The 17,972-nt window shown below is 51.9% G+C and overlaps 9 protein-coding genes across 9 annotated transcripts; 4 read left to right on the top strand and 5 right to left on the bottom strand.

Annotated features, from left to right (window-relative positions):
• Positions 1 to 20: 20 nt before the first annotated feature.
• On the bottom strand, positions 21 to 1,051 carry BJY04DRAFT_229409 (carbon-nitrogen hydrolase family protein; the record flags this gene model as incomplete). The annotated part of the gene is made up of 2 exons (XM_073719062.1): positions 21 to 925; positions 982 to 1,051. 2 exons carry the CDS (start codon positions 1,049 to 1,051, stop codon positions 78 to 80), a joined length of 918 nt encoding a protein of 305 aa, XP_073568884.1. The 3' UTR covers positions 21 to 77.
• A 1,908-nt stretch (positions 1,052 to 2,959) lies between these two features.
• On the top strand, positions 2,960 to 3,238 carry BJY04DRAFT_220435 (uncharacterized protein; the record flags this gene model as incomplete). The annotated part of the gene is made up of 2 exons (XM_073716873.1): positions 2,960 to 3,118; positions 3,164 to 3,238. The coding sequence occupies 2 exons, from the start codon at positions 2,960 to 2,962 to the stop codon at positions 3,236 to 3,238; spliced, it is 234 nt and encodes a 77-aa protein (XP_073568883.1).
• Positions 3,239 to 3,901: 663 nt separating this feature from the next.
• BJY04DRAFT_194186 (S-adenosyl-L-methionine-dependent methyltransferase) lies at positions 3,902 to 5,148 on the bottom strand. The gene has a single exon (XM_073712027.1). It carries the CDS (start codon positions 5,005 to 5,007, stop codon positions 4,060 to 4,062), a length of 948 nt encoding a protein of 315 aa, XP_073568882.1. The 5' UTR covers positions 5,008 to 5,148; the 3' UTR covers positions 3,902 to 4,059.
• Positions 5,149 to 6,053: 905 nt separating this feature from the next.
• BJY04DRAFT_220433 (uncharacterized protein) lies at positions 6,054 to 6,516 on the top strand (the record flags this gene model as incomplete). Its single annotated transcript, XM_073716872.1, has 3 exons — positions 6,054 to 6,152; positions 6,221 to 6,232; positions 6,316 to 6,516. 3 exons carry the CDS (start codon positions 6,054 to 6,056, stop codon positions 6,514 to 6,516), a joined length of 312 nt encoding a protein of 103 aa, XP_073568881.1.
• A 440-nt stretch (positions 6,517 to 6,956) lies between these two features.
• Positions 6,957 to 9,127, top strand: BJY04DRAFT_229407 (S53 family peptidase). Its single transcript, XM_073719061.1, has one exon. It carries the CDS (start codon positions 7,132 to 7,134, stop codon positions 9,067 to 9,069), a length of 1,938 nt encoding a protein of 645 aa, XP_073568880.1. The 5' UTR covers positions 6,957 to 7,131; the 3' UTR covers positions 9,070 to 9,127.
• A 461-nt stretch (positions 9,128 to 9,588) lies between these two features.
• On the bottom strand, positions 9,589 to 11,377 carry BJY04DRAFT_194179 (uncharacterized protein). The gene has a single exon (XM_073712026.1). The coding sequence runs from the start codon at positions 11,349 to 11,351 to the stop codon at positions 10,242 to 10,244; it is 1,110 nt and encodes a 369-aa protein (XP_073568879.1). The 5' UTR covers positions 11,352 to 11,377; the 3' UTR covers positions 9,589 to 10,241.
• A 251-nt stretch (positions 11,378 to 11,628) lies between these two features.
• On the bottom strand, positions 11,629 to 13,283 carry BJY04DRAFT_208825 (glycosyl hydrolase; the record flags this gene model as incomplete). The annotated part of the gene is made up of 2 exons (XM_073714043.1): positions 11,629 to 12,729; positions 12,786 to 13,283. 2 exons carry the CDS (start codon positions 13,281 to 13,283, stop codon positions 11,629 to 11,631), a joined length of 1,599 nt encoding a protein of 532 aa, XP_073568878.1.
• Positions 13,284 to 13,648: 365 nt separating this feature from the next.
• On the bottom strand, positions 13,649 to 15,523 carry BJY04DRAFT_208824 (pseudouridine synthase PUS2; the record flags this gene model as incomplete). Its single annotated transcript, XM_073714042.1, has 4 exons — positions 13,649 to 13,868; positions 13,918 to 15,123; positions 15,176 to 15,379; positions 15,438 to 15,523. The coding sequence occupies 4 exons, from the start codon at positions 15,521 to 15,523 to the stop codon at positions 13,649 to 13,651; spliced, it is 1,716 nt and encodes a 571-aa protein (XP_073568877.1).
• A 318-nt stretch (positions 15,524 to 15,841) lies between these two features.
• Positions 15,842 to 17,770, top strand: BJY04DRAFT_194174 (putative transcription factor TFIIE complex alpha subunit). The gene is made up of 3 exons (XM_073712025.1): positions 15,842 to 16,199; positions 16,264 to 16,359; positions 16,424 to 17,770. Exons 1-3 carry the CDS (start codon positions 16,105 to 16,107, stop codon positions 17,532 to 17,534), a joined length of 1,302 nt encoding a protein of 433 aa, XP_073568876.1. The 5' UTR covers positions 15,842 to 16,104; the 3' UTR covers positions 17,535 to 17,770.
• The last annotated feature ends 202 nt before the right edge of the window (positions 17,771 to 17,972 follow it).

Below are 17,972 nucleotides of genomic sequence, written 5' to 3'. Positions count from 1 at the left end.
TACGAGGAGGAAACTCAATTCTTGCGTTTTGCATTTCCTTAAAACATAATTCTTCTCATATGCAAGACTTTCCTGAACTACTGAACCCCCCAACTCACATCGAGATAAACATCAAACCTCCTCTGCCCCGAAACCGGAATCGCCTCACGACTCTCCCAGATCACACCATCATCCAAGTCCGCATACACAATGCCATCCGACTCCCGTGCCTGCACAACAACCCTCCCCATTGGATCCGCTACCATACTAAACCCCCAAGCCGGATACCCGCCGCCCGTCCCCCTCGCCTGCGAGCACGACACAGCATAAACCTGATTATCCAGCGCGCAACTCCGCCCTAACAGCTCCCAATGCAACGGCCCTGTGGTCGTATTAAATGCAGAAGGATACACCAGCGCAAACGCACCGGCTCGCGCAGCGATCGCAGCGGGCTCAGGGAACCGCATGTCGTAGCATATCCCTATCCCGAGTTTACCGTACCCCGGTAGATGGACGACCGTGACGGCGTTGCCTGCTGAGAGGGTGTCGGACTCACGAAATGCCATTTGATCAGGGACGTGGATGTCGAAGAGGTGTAGTTTGCGGTGGGTGGCGAGCAGAGTGCCGGTTGGGCTGTAGATAGGGCATGTGTTGTAGATCTTTCCTGTTTGTTCGTCTCGTTCGGGGAGGGTGCCGCCTACAAGGTAGACGTTTGCGTTGCGGGCTATGTTAGCTAGGGCTGAGAAGGTTGGCGAGCTGGAGTGGCTTCTATTGGTGGTGTTGCCGTGGGAGAGAGATGGCGGCAGGGGCTCGGCGTAAAGAGGAAATAACGCTGTGGAGTAGGGTGAGTTGAAGCACTCGGGGAGAACGACGAGCCTTGCGCCTTTGGAGGCTGCCTCGAGGACGTTTTCGCGCGCACGGCGGAGGTTTTCTTGCTTGTCTGGGCCTGTTTTGTTGAGTTAGTGTACGTGCAGCTGGAAAGTAGGCAGGGGCTTATGGTACCGCTCGCCATCTGGATGCAGGCTACGCAAAGGGGCTGCTGGAGCAGCGGCTGAGAGGATTTGAATGCCATTGCTATGGTGGAATGAATGTCTTTGTTCAGATCTGAGTATCACGTAGATGTATAGTTATTCATCAGCAAAGTCACCACTTCCCTAATGCGGTGCGCGGGAGCGAAGTCCAGTCCGGAGCAAAAAAATCCTTTTCCTACCACTCATGACTCTACTGAAGACTGTCTTTGATGATGTGCTATTTTTCGACCAGCACCACAAAGGCCCAGGAAGACTAATATCACTCGCTCTCGCTCCGGGTGTGGAACATGCCGGAGACGCCGAGTCAAGGTTGACCTTGGCCCACTTTACACCAGGATTTCTTTCACTAATCGCTTGCAGTGCGATGAGCAAAAGCCAGTATGCGGGCCATGTGTCAAGTCTGGTAGAGAGTGTGAAGCCCCAAAGAGCAGGCTTGAGTTTCGAAATGTAACGGTGCGGCCTGGTATACGCAGCCAGAACTACCAGCAAGAGGATTCTAAAGAAGATCAGCCAGACCAGATTGAGATCGACAATACAGACACAATCTCGATAGACGGAATCCAGCCTCATGTTGAACTTCGAGTCGTTCCCAGGGAAAGCCAGTCTCTAGGAGCCGTTGTTGTTCCATTCTCGCCCAGCAGCGAGCTTCCTCCGCAGCTGAGTCTTACTGAGACAGAACAGCTTTACCTCACTCACTGGGAGTCTTTCTGCATTGGAGCCCTAGACAGGATTTTCTTCACCATCACCACACTTTCTGATGTATATAAACCGTTGAAACACTCACTCCTTGCGTTATCAGCCTGTAACCTGAGTCGATCCTGGCCAGAACAGAGCTCGAAACAGCAGCAAGGATTCATCGTTGCCCCCAAACAAGACCATCTCATGGCTTTCCACCGCTACTACTATTTGGCAGTAGGTCAGATTGCGCGTGGTTTCCTGGACTGGTAAGCATATGTCCAGCGTCTAGGCTTGTCTAGTCTAGTCTAGTCTAGTCTAGTGATCAGTTCGAATAGAGCGAGTTGTGCTGCGGCTATTTCCAAGGTAACTTACCGCTACTGTGCGTGATGACGCCTCGGTTTTGCAGTTCGGCAAGGCCGAGATCCTCGATTAGCCTGGCGATGGCGTGGAATGCGCCTCGGGCCTTGAAGGCGCCGATTTTATGGTAGTTCTCGCATTTGAGGAAGAGGCGGATGGAGGGTGGCGCTTGCGATTCAGACACTTGGGGCTGTAGCTCATTGGAGGGGTAAGGTTGTTGCCTGTGATGGCTTCTCTGGGAGAAGTCGAGGATGCGATGCGGTCGAGCGAGGTGCAGGTTAAGAGTGGTGTGCAGTGGATGTATTGCTTGATTTTCTCGTGGGCAGAGTGTACGGAGGTGGCACAGAGGGGAAGAGCGGTGCGTTGCTGGTCCATTGCTGTGGTGGTTTCTCGATGATAATGGATGTCTGTTGAGAGAAGTGGATTCAACGAGGGGGGATGTATACAGAGGAAATAAAGAGCTACCTAGTTGACTGGACTTGCTTGGTCTACTCCAAATCGGGTGTGCGAGAGCGAAAACCTCCTAGGTTCTCCACAGTGGCAAGTGGCAGATTTCTGATATTGAACCATACACGCCACCAGTATAATAATCCCCAATCGTTCAACCTATTACCCATCTGGACCTCAGAAGTGTTCCATGATTACATCCATAGCTCCATAATAAGCGCATTAATTACATTTTATTCGTGTCCACGTATAGATGCTTGCATCAGTAGCGGATGGAAAGCGCCAAATCCAGTGCGCAAGAGCGAAAGATAGAGCACAGGCTGTACTTGCTAGAATATCTCCCCCAGCTATTATTCCATATATGATCCCCCCTCTCACGCTCACAGAGCCGACCCATTCTCTCAACAACACCATTATCCAACGTCCTGTGCCCACACCAAAGACTCAGCATATATCCCCCCATCAAAATGTCCCCCGAACGCCAACCCATAAACACCGCCCAAGCACCCCCGCCACGCGCCTTCTACAACCAAGCCGTGGTTGCCAATGGCTTTGTCTTCTGCTCCGGCCAACTCCCGAAGGATTCGACCGGGAAGCTCGTTGAAGGAACAGTCCAAGACCGCGCGGTTAGTACCAGTCAGCGTCTCTTCTCCCCCCAGTTGACCAGGAAGCGTGAGTTCCATGCAGCTAAAGCAGGTCACAGCACCAATGTATCAGGAACCTCAAAACCGTCCTTGAGCAGGTAGAAAGTCATAGATACTGACATGCCTTGGCTGGACAGCTGCTTTGCTGTCAAGTTTCTCCCGGAATAGTCAGGCCCGTTCATACTGTTCTTAATAGAGAGAACAACCCTGCAGTGTTGTCCAAGCTTTCTGCTAACCGCTGATATAACGCCCATATCGTATCTACAATTACCAGCTCATTTATCCAGGCCGCAAGACAAATCTACACTTGCTACTCACAAAACAAGGCATTCAACCAGAACGCAGTCCAAGCAAAGTACCCAAAAAGCACGCCCATAGTATGAATTGGATACGGCCGATACCGGCCCGACCCGGCCAAGATCTCAGGTGGGGGCAGCGGCTCCACTCGTCGGATCTGATAAGAAAGCCATCTCCTTGATGAGTTAGTGTTTACGCGTTTTCCCCCCTATAATAATGTTCATTAACCTGATTTGCCATCCCTGTTCTCATGCGGCCCTGTTTTACTATTAACTGGACAGTACTATTGATTGGACAGTACTGTCGCCCCTACGCGCCCGAGCCTAGCTAGCGCGGGGAAGGAAATTGCGACCTTTCTCCGCCCACGGCCGAAAGACTGTGGAGGGTTGCGGTGATGCGGACCTGTTCTGCGATCTCGAGCAACCTGCAGTCAGCCGGTCAAGCACGGTTCTCCGATGAGGATGTTGAGGTCGGGTATGGGTCAGGGTGGTCTGTTGCTACGATCTTACTATATTGTAAACTGCTAGAAATATGGCATTCTAGTACATTCACTGGTCCACACGAGGAAAAAGCACAAACATCATTCTTACTGCCCAGAGAAATCCACGTGTCGCACCACAAAATCCTTACTCTGGCCTGACTGCCACAACCACCATGAAAGGAATATCTAACCACGCACCCTGGGCAATCTCCTTGCGGGCCTCGTCAATCACCAGGAAGAGGGGCGTCACAGCCTGTGGGCTGCTAAGAGTGATGGCCTCGACTGCCGCCTCCTCCACCCTCAACATGTGTAGTTCTTGGACCGCCCGCCTTAACTCCCTCTTGTCCTCCGCCCGTTCAACAACCAAAACATGAAATCCCCCCTCATCCTCCAGCAGACGCCTCGGGAAATCAGACGTGCGCTCATCAAGACGCCATAGGGTCGTGAGTTCGTTGAGTGTCGGTGTTTCTAAAGCCGGCTCGACCTCCTCAACGCCAACGCTCGTCCGCTCATAGTCCCATTCATCCAGTTGAATGTATCCCCCAGGCTTCAAGAGCTCATAGAGCCTTGAAACAATCGCTTTTGTATCCTTCCCTACCAGCCTGAGTAGCGCCCAGTTCACGTGAACCAAATCGTATCTCCCAACCAGTTCTATGGGGACAGGATCGTGGAGGAAGTCCCACTCGTAGAAGGTGAAGGTAGCGTTGTTGAAGTCCTCTAGCCATTTATGGTGAGGTACAAGCTCTAGAGATATATCTAGACCTTCAAGAGACGAATTTGGTAGTTCGCGTGCGGCATCGATTAGCCAGCTCGCTGTTCCACAGGCAATGTCAGCAATCTTGAGCGGTGCTGCAGCTACATCTGTATCCGAATACCCTGACTGGGACCTGAAATGCTCGAGAATAGTAGGGTGGATAGTGTACTGGAGATGTTCACGTCGGAGAAAGTGCTGGAGGTTAATTCGATTGGCTTGGCGGTAGTGGTGACTTAGGGGGTACCCATGTTCGCTCAGGAGCGAGGAGACCTGGGTGATTACCTCGGACGCTGGATGTTGCAGCTCCTGCTGGGAACTAGGGGCGGTGCGTGGTTCCATCGGGATCGATGAAGGGCAAAGATGAAAAGGACGATTGTTGGTGATGGATAAGATTAGGGAAGTTGGTTCTCAAACCTGGAACCCGGCTGCGGGCCATTAATTAAATTATAGTATTGGCCAAGCTGAGGGACAGGATTCTCGTTACGTAGTTCTGGCTGTTGGCTGATGCTCTGGGTCAGGCTTTCGGAAAGACACCGAGCCAACGGCTTGGCTGTCTCTGCTATGGCTATTGGTGCTCGCTCGTACGGGATAGTCCTATTGGGAATACCGTGCGGGCGTCCTTACTATACCCTGTACATCTTAGAGATTGGTCGGGCTTGAGGCAGCATGCTGCTGTACCCAACTTATTGGAACATCTACTTACTACTCGAGAGCATCTTGAGATAATGATTTTGCCAGTACAAGCTTTGAATGAACCAAGTCCAAACCGCACAAAGCATGGGTCATTTGAATATGGGAGCGTACAGCGAAAAATGAGCCAGGGCAGTTAAACTGGACAGTACCCGACAGAGACTGGAGGAGTGCCTTGGGTCAGTAGAATATGCGGCGCAGTCAACTCGCAGGTAATAAGCGAAGGATCACCTGTGCTATCATATCTCTCAATCTCTGTAACCATGATGCTGTTAGCGCTGACTGTTCACCCTTCTCGCTGTCGTCCAAGTTTATCTCGAATAGTCCCAGAAGGACAGGCGGCAATACCTATTCCTTCCAGCCCCCACTGCTCATGTAGGTCTACACCGATGCCTTGTTACAAGGACTGAATGCACACATAGTTTACCTGAGTCGTATCTCTCAAATCGCACAACGGTGGCGTGTCTGCGGAGCAGATATCCTCCGAGTGATAGATTGGGCCCTGCTAGACAGCAGTTTTTGTTTTCCGACATGTTAGAGCTTCGAAAACCAGGTATTTTGGACAGGCCCCAGGTAGTGGAAGGGGTATATAATGCGAGTTACCTCCCCTTCAACTGTGGTTTACAGAGCAACACACAAGTCTCGCCACAGATTTTACTCATCCCTAGTCTTCGCTTAACCCGCACCTCACAGCCATGCGTTTTACCTGGATCACGATCACCGCCCTCTTGGGATCTGCTCTCGCGGCCCCAACACCAGAGACCAACGCCTCCTTTGAAGAGCTTGAGAAGCGTGTAAGTAATAATCTCTCTGGGTCGTATTGCAGCGAGACCAATACTGACTCGTTTCTTCTAACGTGTAGGGAGAAGGCATTGTCAGTAGGCCCCATGGCAGCTTCCTGAGATACAACTGGTAGCCGCTGCTTTCCACAAATGCCGCGCTGACGTGTCCTTGCAGGGCGAATGCACCGCTGCCTGCAACCTTGCCTGTATGGGCATTCCGGACATTAGATTGCGAGGCATATGCTACGGCGCATGTTTCCCAGCGTGTATTGCGTCGGCCGAGAATGGTGGCGAGGTGCCCGTTTCGGAGATTAATGGCACCGTGGCCTCGATCATTAGCGAGGATGGCTCCGAGACGGAGGAAGACAAGGCTTAAGGTCTGCGCGAGTGGTGAATATCAGGGAAGCTGTGGATATGGAAGGAATCCGCGATAGCCGGCATCCTTGAATCGAGCAGGCGGAACCTACACTGTAGGGGGCACATTTTCGTTCGATCCTCACCTTAGTCTGTCATTAATATAGTCATCTGAGAAATAAACATCCTGTCTAGCCAGGTCTGGCAAGATGAATAGGGGGAAATGTATTTTGATTGGGGCATTTTGCCCACCTGGACAGGGTCCAGTCTTATATGCACATACCGGATCTAAAAGATATATGGATGCCGCAATATAGGATTCAGACCCACCCCTGTATATGAAATACACACGCGCCGGACAGAAGACTGCTTTGAGGCGCCAATTTCAGGAATTGTGCCTACCGTCACAAGAACTGTCTGCGCGACTTAGATAGATTCAAGGAAACGTATGGTGGAGCCGGAGCACTCACACCCAAGCAGTGAGCTTTCATTCGTTTTGTCGGGGGCATTCGGAATCCCAGCAAGCAGGATCGGGTATAAGAATTCGATCATGAAACCGTGTTGAAAGTTCTCCTTTCTTCTGAGCAGACTTCCACATCCTCCTCGAAACATTGGTTCTCCACCCGTCTTCTCAGCAATGCGTTTCGTGGTCCCAATCCAGATCCTATGCAGCGCTTGGTGTGTAGCTGGCAGCTTCAATCATCATGTTGTTCACGAAAAGCGAGCTGTCCCGGACAGATGGCAAAGGATCTCCCGCATGCCATCCGACTCCCTTATTCCGTTAACTATTGCGCTGGTCCAGCAGAACCTAGAATCTACTGAGGATTACCTTCTCAGTGTCTCTGATCCAACTTCACCCCAGTATGCTCAATATTGGACAGAGGAGGCCGTGGCAGCAAAATTCGTAGCAAGTGAAGCAACCGTTCAAAACGTCACTGACTGGCTCGAGGAGTCCGGGATTCCTCGAAAGAATGTCCAAAGGTCTAGGACAGGTAGCGAACTCCATGTGGATTTGACGGTTAATATGGCAGAGCAACTGCTGCATACGGAATTTCACCTGTACGAGCACGAGATAACCACCCAAACAATGGTAGGCTGTGAGGAATACCAACTATCAGAGTCGGTGAGGAGCCACGTCGACTTTATTCGAACAACAGAACCTTCTCTTGGTCGCCGAGGTTGGGCAAGGAGTATTCCAGATCTGCAGCCGGATATACCGTCAGGAGCAATGGGTCTGCATTATGTGGAAATTGAGAACAAGGTAGTCTCATCGCTTGGATCTTCTTCCACCCAGAAAGCGTCTCGCATGACTACGAGCACCGCATTGCCCACTGGTTGTGATGAGCTCATAACCCCAGACTGCCTCCGAGCCCTCTATAGCATTCCCGTGGACGACACATCACACCCAGCAAACTCCTTGGGGATTGTCCACTACGGATGGATGGGATACATGGAAGATGACCTGGACGCCTTTTTCAATCTTTTCAACCCTTCAATGGCCGGGACCCGTCCGGCATTCGAGTCTATTGCGGGCGGGACAATCCAAAGCATCGTGCAGTCGCCCGTCTTCAACGCCGAACCCAGTCTCAACCTCGAATATGCCATGTCCCTGACATCCCCGCTCAACGTAACCCACTTCCAAGTCGGCGATTTAATCGCGCAAGGAACCATGAATACCTTCCTTGCAGCTCTCGACAGCACCTACTGCCCCGCCATCGACCCCAAATACGACCCTATCTATCCCAACCCGTATCCGGCCAGCCCTGGCTTCCCCAGCGGGTACAACTCTTCCGACTGCGGCACCCACACAACAACAAAGGTAGTCTCCATCTCATACGCATACGAGGAAACCGACCTTAGCCCCGCCTACGAGAGGCGCCAGTGCCTGGAGTTCCTTAAACTCGGCCTCCAGGGCATCACCGTGATATTCCCCTCTGGCGACCACGGCACGGCCGGAGTCCACGACACAACCTGCCTCCAACCAGGCGGCCATATTGCAACATTCCCATCAACATGCCCATACGTGACTTCCATAGGCGGTACTCGCCTACCGACCAACGGCACCGTGCTAGACGCAGAAGTTGCCTTTGAGGCCCGAATCAATTCTACCGACGGCACCCAGGTCAACACTCTCCTTAGCTCCGGTGGCGGGTTCAGCAACGTGTTCCCAGCCCCGCGATACCAGCACAACGCTCTTCTTGACTTCCAACAAATCCAGTCAACAGAGGCCGCAGGCCGAGGCTTCCCAGACCTAGCGCTCAGCGCCGACGCCCACGTCACGGCCGTGAACGGCAGGTTTCTCAAGATGTACGGGACGTCCGCCAGCGCGCCGGTTTTTGCCTCCATTATTGCGAAGATCAACGATGCGCGGCTCCGCGCGGGGAAGCAGACGGTGGGGTTTGTTAATCCGGCGTTGTATGCTCATCCCGAGGTCATGGGTGATGTTGTTGAGGGCTTGAACTATGGCTGTCATGGACAGCCGGCTTATCGTGCTTCGTCTGGCTGGGATCCGGTGACGGGACTGGGTACGCCGGATTTTGAGCGGATGCTAGAGCTATTTATGAGCTTGCCTTGAATGAAATTGAATTAGCAGAAGGAGGAGGTTGGTGCTTTAATCTGGCTTTGTGAACGGACGTTCTTAGGGTTGGGGTTGGGCTTAGCCCGCGGCTGGGGTATTTCGTGAGAAGGAGCGGGGTTGCGGTGTAGTTTGAATAATTTGCTAATAGCACTTGGTGTATTTTTATACTCTTGTTGTTGTACTCCCTGGGGAAGATCCTGTCTTTTAAGGTGTCGGTGAGGGTGTTTGTCGTTAGTCCGAGGCTGGACTGGTGGCCAAGTACAAGAGCTACAGTTCAATTCACATTTGGTAGTGTTAGCTGACTTGATCTTGCCGACGGGCAGTTTGGCCTGCAAAGAGAGTTTCCAAGGCCGGCCTGAGCAACCTTCCCATATCCCGGCTGCGATGGGACGCTCTCTACCATAGTGTATCTGCTAATCCAGGGTTGCCTACGCCAAACCTCAAAACACACTGTCGGCTGGGTGAAATGCCATTTCAGCCTTGACCTATTGGTTGTCTGTATCACGATCATCACGAGAGAGAAAGATGTTCTGTTATTAGGCACCTAAGGTTCCGCATCTCTGCATAGGGTCTCTATCACTATTGTCGATTTTAGCCAGTCCTATCCTGTTTCAATCATTTCTAGATGGCTCTTTCCTTGAAGTTATCAATGTTGCATTCTCCACAGAAGCACCAGGCACAAGTCAGAGTATCGGATCTTCCAGCTAATAAGCCCAAGGATCTATCCATCCCTTATCACAGCATCCTCTCGAATAAGCTGAATGCTATCTGAGCTCCTTGGTGCCTGTGCAAAACAATACACCCACCCTCACAACAGCGCCACGCACTTCATCTCAACATCCGTATATTCCGATTCCATGGAAAGTGTGATTTCACTCAAATAACGACCGCCCCAACACACTGAAACAGGTATTGAGTTAAATCATGACAATATGGTGGATCTTCAATGATATTCAAGGTCATCCTGCCGGCTCTCTTGAGGTCAAATATCCTTTATGATTGGACAGGGCTTTAGGCGAGTGCAGAGCATGTTCAAAGTTGGTGGGCCAGTGAGTAGGTAACTGAAGATATGACATAACCTTGCTCTAAGTATGCCCAACCTGTGGCTACTTATTTAACATCGAAGTTGCAGCAAGTATCTGAACGCTTAATTCAGCACGTTGTATATCCTATGCTGCCTCCTGATGGATCCGCCGTTCTCGCTTCTCAAAGGCACGCAGAACACACTCTTCGTCAACATCCTCCTCCCCCATCATACTTCTAGATAAAAGCACTGTCAACTCATCCTCACAGATCCGTCGATACGCAAGCCACGGCGTCATCATTCTTTCCCGATAGCCCTGGTCGTATGAATCAAATCCCCTCTCCTTCGCCTTGACCATAAACACCACCTCGCCAACCTTCACAGCGCTAAGCTCCAAGACACAATCCAAATCCCCCAGCAGATCCGAGTCGATCTCCAGGTGGCGTAACCCCGTACACTTCCTCAACAGCGGCCAACACACAGCCAGCTCCTCCTCGTCCTCAAACAGAATATGCCGATTTCCCCTCGGCGCCAGCAAGGAAATAGACCTAATCCGCTCCCTCTTCTCGTCGGGAACATTCTCCAGAAAATCAGCTAACAACCTCGCATTCTCAAACGCAAACGTATTCTCCGCCCAGAAAACCGGCCACGCTTCTTCATAGATCCGTCTATTCACAGCCAGCACCGCAAGTTCCTCCCTCCTCACACAAAGACACTCCAGCCCCTCCAGTGACGGCCACTTCTCCAACCCAAGCCGATACTGCATCTCCGGATAACACCGGTCACAAAGATATGGGTTCTTCTTTGGACGCGCCCAGTAACTTCGCGCTCCGGAGTCGGGTCCAATATTCAGCTCTTGACATGGGTCCTGGTCCCGGGAGTACCAAAGCCGCGTGTCGCATTCCGCGCAGCAGAATGTACGAGAGAGATAGAGTCTCTCGAAGATTCCAGGTCTGTGGATCCCGATGATGCCGACGTGACAGCCGAATTTGTGCTTTAAATTGAATTTATTGGGGCGGACGAGGATGTGGCGGTAGATCTGCAGGCGGATTTCGACGGGGAGGGCGAAGAAGAGGCGCAGGAAGGGGGAGTCGAGGGGAGTTTCTGGGGTTGTTGGATCAACAGGTAGAGATGCGGGTGGTCGGTGCTTTAGTCGGGCTTTTTGGAGGTTCTTGTGCTTTGGTTTGGGGCGGAGGCGCTCGGGGAGGGTTGGTGAGAAGGGGGACTTTGTGTGTAGTTCTGGAGCTGAAGCCATGATTATCTGAAATGCTTGTTTAGGTTGAATCTTTGCAGAGAAATCAGGGTGGTTTAAAATGCCTCTGCTCTGTGGTGGCTAACTAAGGGCAGTTGACTCATAGCAGACTCAAACCTTAAGCCACCATTGGCAGGGTCTCAAATGACTGTTGACTAGCGCGCAAGCGCAGCACGAAAAGATTAATTACAGCCGGCGTGATCGTAAAGTAGCAAGAGAAAATAGTTGGTCTGAATATTCTTAGGCAATCCGCCAGGCGACACCGATTAAGACAAAGTGCCTATTCATCCGTTTCCCATGCCTCCAGGTCACAATGGCTAACCCTAATTTCACCCCCTAGTGCTTTCGTGGCAAAGTTGAACAGCCCAAATCGATAGCCCACGTAACCTGCCGTCGACTTCGTCAACGTATACGTTGGGCCTAGACGCTCAAATGCCACGCCATCATAACTATACTCAAACGTGGCATTCCTCGTCGCCTCTTCATATTCCTTGACATGGGGTGTAGCAGACCTCAAGTCTACCTTGATCCGGAGCCACACTTTGTCAGACTTCAGGGATGTGCTCTCCTTGACGGATCCATTCGAGACCAATTCCCAATCTAGAGCTGTAGGGCGACCATTCAGCCATCCCACGGGCAGATTTTTAGGGCTGACCTTCGCGCCATCCAAGTACACGAGGGTCCATATGTCGCCCTCTTTATGGATACCGATATAGGCGCTTTCATCTCGGAACATAGAGACACCCGCTCTGTCGCCGTCGTTCATCCCCGATGTGTCGATGCAAAATGTCGCGATGCTTCCAGGTCCAACGGTGCGGAGGGTTAATGTATTCGTAGCCAGATGCAGACTTTCCGTCGCGGTTCCAGTTCGCAGCACCAGCTGGTCGTTCTCGATACTCCATCTGGAATTGTCCGGGTTGTGATTCCACTCCCAGCACGGCTCCAAGGTTGACCCGGTGAATTCATATCTCCGGAAGCAAGACCTCGGTTTCGCGCAGTCGACATGTGGATATGGATATTCCAGACGCCATTCACCCTTTGCGTCGGTATAGTCTGCTGTGACTCGGGGCCACCCATCGCTATCGAACTCCACCGGCGCCAGTACCGGGATTCTACCCACAGGATACGCATCGATGAACGCCATATAATACCACTTCCCATCCGGCGTGTCGACCAGGGCACCTTGATGCGGAGACCCAGAACCTGCAAGAGGAGAGCGCATTCCAACAATAACCTCCCGTTCTTCATACGGTCCAAACGGCCCCGTCGTAGACTTAAGCACGCACTGCGTATCCCAGTCTTTCGTAACCCAGATATAGTACGCGCCATTGATCTTGTACATCCGGGCGCCTTCAAGGTAGGCCCCAGACCTGTAAACCACCTGTCATCCATCAAATCAATAAAATTCAGCTCTTGAAAAAGAGATATCTGGCTTACCTGATTCTCCACCTCCCTCAACCCCTCCCCATCCAGCCTTGCCACTTCAATAACCCTCGTCCCATGCGCAATATACATCCCATCATCCTCATCAACCAACACCCCCAGATCATAATAGAACCGCTCAATGGGCTCATGCGCCGTCCATTCACCACTCGGATCCCTCGCCGTATAAACAAACGTCTTATCTGTCCCCTGCACGGGTGTATAGAAATAAAACAATCCGTTACTCTCGCGGTACTCCAACGTAGACGCCCACACGCCCTTCCCATACGCGACTGGGCGTTTCCCATCGAGCGAGAAGCGCTCGGCTGGTGGGAGCGAGGGGACAGAGTGCCCGATGTATTCCCAGTGCACGAGATCAGAGGATTGGAGGATCGGGGCGCCCGGTGAGAAGTGGAAGGAGGAGGCGCTCATGTAGTAGGTTTTGTGCACGCGGATGATTTCGGGGTCTGGGAGGTCTTCCCAGAGGATGGGGTTTGTGAAGGTGGAGGACATTGTTGGCTTGGAGGTTGGAGAGCTGTAACCTAGATAGTAGAGAGAGAGAGAGAGAGAGAGAGAGAGAGCTCTGAGAGACTCGAGCTGGATATACATAGTGGACTCCAACACCTTTCGGTGCATTCATAGACCGATCGCTGTAGTCCACGGCGAGGTGAGTGGGCTGGATATGCGGTGCAGGACCAATCATAAATTTTTCGCTCGCAGGACCGTAAAATGGGTAATCTTAAGATTAAGGTTGCACTTTTATCCATTTAGCCTACAGTCTATGGATTGGGGTCGGTTTAGCCTGCGCCTGCACGGCAGCGATCCAAGGGTTGTGGTGCTTGACCATATTCGAGTGTATATATACAGATGCTGATGATCTACCCTTCCTCTTCTGCCGCACGCTCTTCATCCGATTCCATCTCAACCTCAGCCAGAATTTCTCGCTGCGACTTGCGCTTCGGTCCTGCTGTTTCAGGCTGGGGTGTTTCGTTCTCTTTATGGGCAGTGGCGGGTTTTGCGGCCGCAATGCCGCCGGACGTAAGATAGAGGAATTCTTCTTGACCATAGTGGTCGATGTGGTTGAAGAATGAGGAGAACCTATAGACTAGTCAGAGACACATGAATTGATTGAGGGAAAGAGACATACGCATGAGATTGCTCTTCCTCTCTGAAGATCCGGTCGTAGATCTCTCGCTGCTTGAACTCGTCCATCTCCGTGGTGTACTTGTCGAAATCAAGGGGCTCCTTTTGGAACTCCGCCGCCCGCTTGTTATACGCGTCGAAAACAGGGCGCTCAAGGAGCAGTCCGAGACCTGGTGCCTTGGGAATGGCGAGCTTGGTAGGCCCGTAAGTTTCGGTGATGCGCTCGGGATCACAGCCGCAGCGGACGACAAGAGTAGCCATGGCGACCATTTTGCGGATTTGGTGCATCATGAAGCTTTGGCCGTGGACCTTAAGACTGAGCCATTCAGTGCCATCAATAATGATAGGCTTGGTGTTGAGGTTGAATGATTTGATATGGCGCTTGGCGGAGGGATCTTTAAAAATCTTTTGGATCGTGTAGTTCCAGAAGTTGCGGGTTCCAACATATTTGTCAAGCGCTGCCTGTATCTGGGCCAGGCGCGCAGGAGGTACGCGATATTCCCGTCTTGCCTTGAGGTGGGCGGCTTTAACTGTCTTGACAGCTTCATAGATTTGTCTGCGCAGAGCAACCTCTTCCTCGCTCAATTCTGCAGGCTGCTCCGTAGCGGTAGCGTCAGCAGCTGGAGCATCGTCGGCACTTAATGTTTCCTCGGCAGCCTTGACTTCCTTGTCTTCAACGACTTCCTCATCGCTCATATGCAGCGCTTTCTCAACCGGCTTGCGAACAGCCTCGGGAAAGCTCTCAAGGAGAGGCTGAAGAACCTTCGCATCAACCTCTTCCCAGTAATTAGCAACCTCCGCCTGGCGCGCTTTGTATGCCTCAAGTTCGCCCGCTTTCTCGGCTAACTCCACAAGCTTCGTCCCGAGATAGGTGCTAGGATGAGGCGGTAGAAAACAGTGGGACGGAATCAGGTATTCATAGATGCGAGAGTCGCACATCTGGTAACTGCTAAATGACTTGTTGGCGACAATTATGTCCCAGACGCGGATTTGCGAGCTGAGCTGCTCATTGATCTTCTTGACAATGTCGGGATCTTCGACAATCAATTTCAGCGAGACAACATTGCCAGCAGCGTGCACGCCCTTGTCTGTGCGGGCACAGCGAACCAGCGACGACTTCTTGGGATCCGCGGCGTTGGCTTTGGAGATCGCGCCAGCCGCAACAAACGCGGTAAACAGCTCTCCTTCAATCGTCTTTTCGGTTGTGCTCCTACATATAGTCAGCATTGCATATCTACCCAGCAGAGACATTATGCGCGTACAATTGCATTCCCTTGTAACCGGTCCCAGAGTATCCAATCAACACGGCAACCTTCTTCTTCGGCCGCCGCTGCTCGTTATCAATATCCTCCTTGGAGAACTCGGTAGCGTAAACTGGTGTAGCGACTTCCTCCCCGTTGTCGAGCTTTCTCCGCTTCATTTGTTGAGATCTCTCGTTGCGGTCTCTCTTATCTGGCATTTGCCGCCTAGCTAGTTAGTTGAGTGACGGCAATTGAGGTGAACAAACGGGCGGGACTAACATACTTCCATTCGTTCCTACCCAGATCCCTCTTCTTACGCTGTCGTCCAGCATCTTGGGATCCCTCAGCTCTTCCGGCGTTATTGTCCATTCTAGCTGTCCACCAACGTGCCACCACTGTCGGGTATGAGTGGTAATAGATCGAAGGATCGGGCGGTTCGAGGGTGAAATAAGTTGGGGCTGCGAAGGTACTCGGGTACTCGGGAGGGAATTGATGAACCACGTCCGTGAAAGGAAGTGGGAGCGCATGGAGATGGTGAGGATGCGATGGTGCCCTTGAGTCTCCGCTACTTTTTTTCTCTCCGCGTCTTTCCCTCTCCGGAACGCTAGGCCACATCCGGTCTAGGCCAATCCGATAAGAATCCCAGCCTCAGGCATCAAGACTTCCTCTCTTGAGTTCATGGATTCTCCCTGATGGTCTCACTTTTCTTTCACTCTCCTCTCTCTTTCATCTCACGCTCTTTCGTCAGTCTCCTATTCCTGAAGTGCTGTGTATAATACTGTATAACCTTCTGTTTTCTTTATCTCTTTCCCTCGTACTCGGGCCAGGTGGAGATATGCTGCAGTCTTTCGACCAGGTCTAAGAACCGCATCATCAGGCCCTGCGCACCTTGCGCCCACCCTCTCCCACCCTCACAACTCCTTCCTATCAGACTCCCTTCCTTTGTGATCATGGATCTCGCAAACACCCTCATTCGCACGGTCGCCCGCGCCTTTTACGAGACTCGCCACATTTTAGTCGTCGATGCGCTATTCATCCATTCGGTGTATGTCACTGGTTAAAGAACGGCGCAGAATGACCAGACTGTAATGCTGACCCTTTCCGAAAAGTCTTCATGCAGAAGACTTAGCGTTCCTTCTGGGAATGCAGCAGAAGGATCTGCGCAAACTATGCGCCAAGCTGCGCGAAGATCGCTTGATCGCAGTGTATGATCTGTGTCCTCTACCAGAGGAACTTTTTCCAGGATGCTAACATGAGCGCTTGATTCAGCAACACACGAGCTGAAATTCGAGATGGATCGACCCGACCCGTGAACCGCGAATACTACTACATCCCCTTACATCCAGTCGTCGATGCAATCAAGTACAAAGTCTCGAAGCTGACGTCGACGATCAAGCTACAATATACGCCCAGCCAGGAACGGAAGGAATATATCTGCTTGCGATGCGGGGCCGAGTGGACGGAACTGGACGTGTTGAGTCTGTACTCGGATGAAGGGTTTGAGTGTCAAAACTGTGGGGCCATTCTCGAGCGCACGGAGGACGTCAAAGGCACCGAGGGAATCGATCGCACCGGCCACGAAAAGAACAGCAAGCTCATGGCTCAGTTAGACGGAATGCTGAAACTCCTTAAGCAGATCGACTCGGTCGAGATTCCGCCAAATGATTTTGACACAGCGTGGGACCACAAGATTGATGTCGTCCGAAACCAGCATACCAACCCAACCAGGGCAGCCGTCGTCGTACCCTCGAAGAAACAGGAAGCCGTTCGTGGAAACATCAAGACTGACGCAGGGGCTCTCGAGATCTCCCTCACTTCAACGGAAGAAAAGAGCGCCGCCGAGCAAAAGGAAGAAGCCGCGCGCAAGGCTGCTCTTGAGAAGCAAAATGCCCTTCCGGTCTGGCATACACACTCCACCGTCTCCACAACAGCCGGAAACGTTGGTGCCGTCAAGTCCGAAACAGATCTCAAAATCAAACCAGAGCTCAAGGAGGAAGAGGACCAGAAACCTAACCTCGCCGACCTCGACGACAAGGTCGCCGCCTACTATGCGGAGATGGCGCGCGAAAAGGCCCTCCAGGCTCAAGAGGATGCGAGCACCGCGGAAGACGATTCTGATGAATTCGACGAATTCGAGGACGTCGGTGGTGTCTCGGCGAGCGATACAGCTTCACCAGCCGTGGGTGGCGGCCCAACCAGTGCTCCTTCTGGTATCAAGCGTGAATTTGACACAGACTCTGGCACCAGTGCACCGCAGACGGCTACTGGGACTCCCACGACGCCAGCTGATGAGGAGCCTGCTGCTAAGAGGATCAAGACGGAACCGGAGATAAAAAAGGAGGAGTCTGATGAAGATGATGAGGAATTTGAAGACGTCTAAATTCTTCTGTTGGGCGCGGGCGTTCAATTTTCAACAGAATGACTAGAGGATGAAATCATAGATCCTACTTTTACTTGGTATGTATTATCTAGAACGAATGATCTCTAAAAACAAGAACAGGAAAATCCTATAGTATGTCGTGTGCACCTTCACCAGTGGACTGACCAGGAGCTATATCCCTGTATCTTCCTGCCCTATATATAACTATATAATCCACCTTCTACGCCATGTGCAAATCTCCTCAAAATCACCTTTCTTCAAAGTAATGGCATACCCTATCTACGAGCGCAAGCCTATTCAAATCCCATCACCCCACCCTCCCCCCTCATAAATCCTTCCAAAACCGCAAAAACCTCCCTCGCCCCCTCCTCGCCCACGAAATCCCGAATGTCCTCATCCATCACCTGCCGCAGGACAGACATCGAATCACCCTCCCCC

Source organism: Aspergillus karnatakaensis (genome assembly GCF_047715665.1).
Source record: "Aspergillus karnatakaensis strain CBS 102800 unplaced genomic scaffold BJY04scaffold_40, whole genome shotgun sequence".
Classification (NCBI taxonomy): domain Eukaryota; kingdom Fungi; phylum Ascomycota; class Eurotiomycetes; order Eurotiales; family Aspergillaceae; genus Aspergillus; species Aspergillus karnatakaensis.
This window is presented reverse-complemented; position numbering and strand designations above follow the sequence as displayed.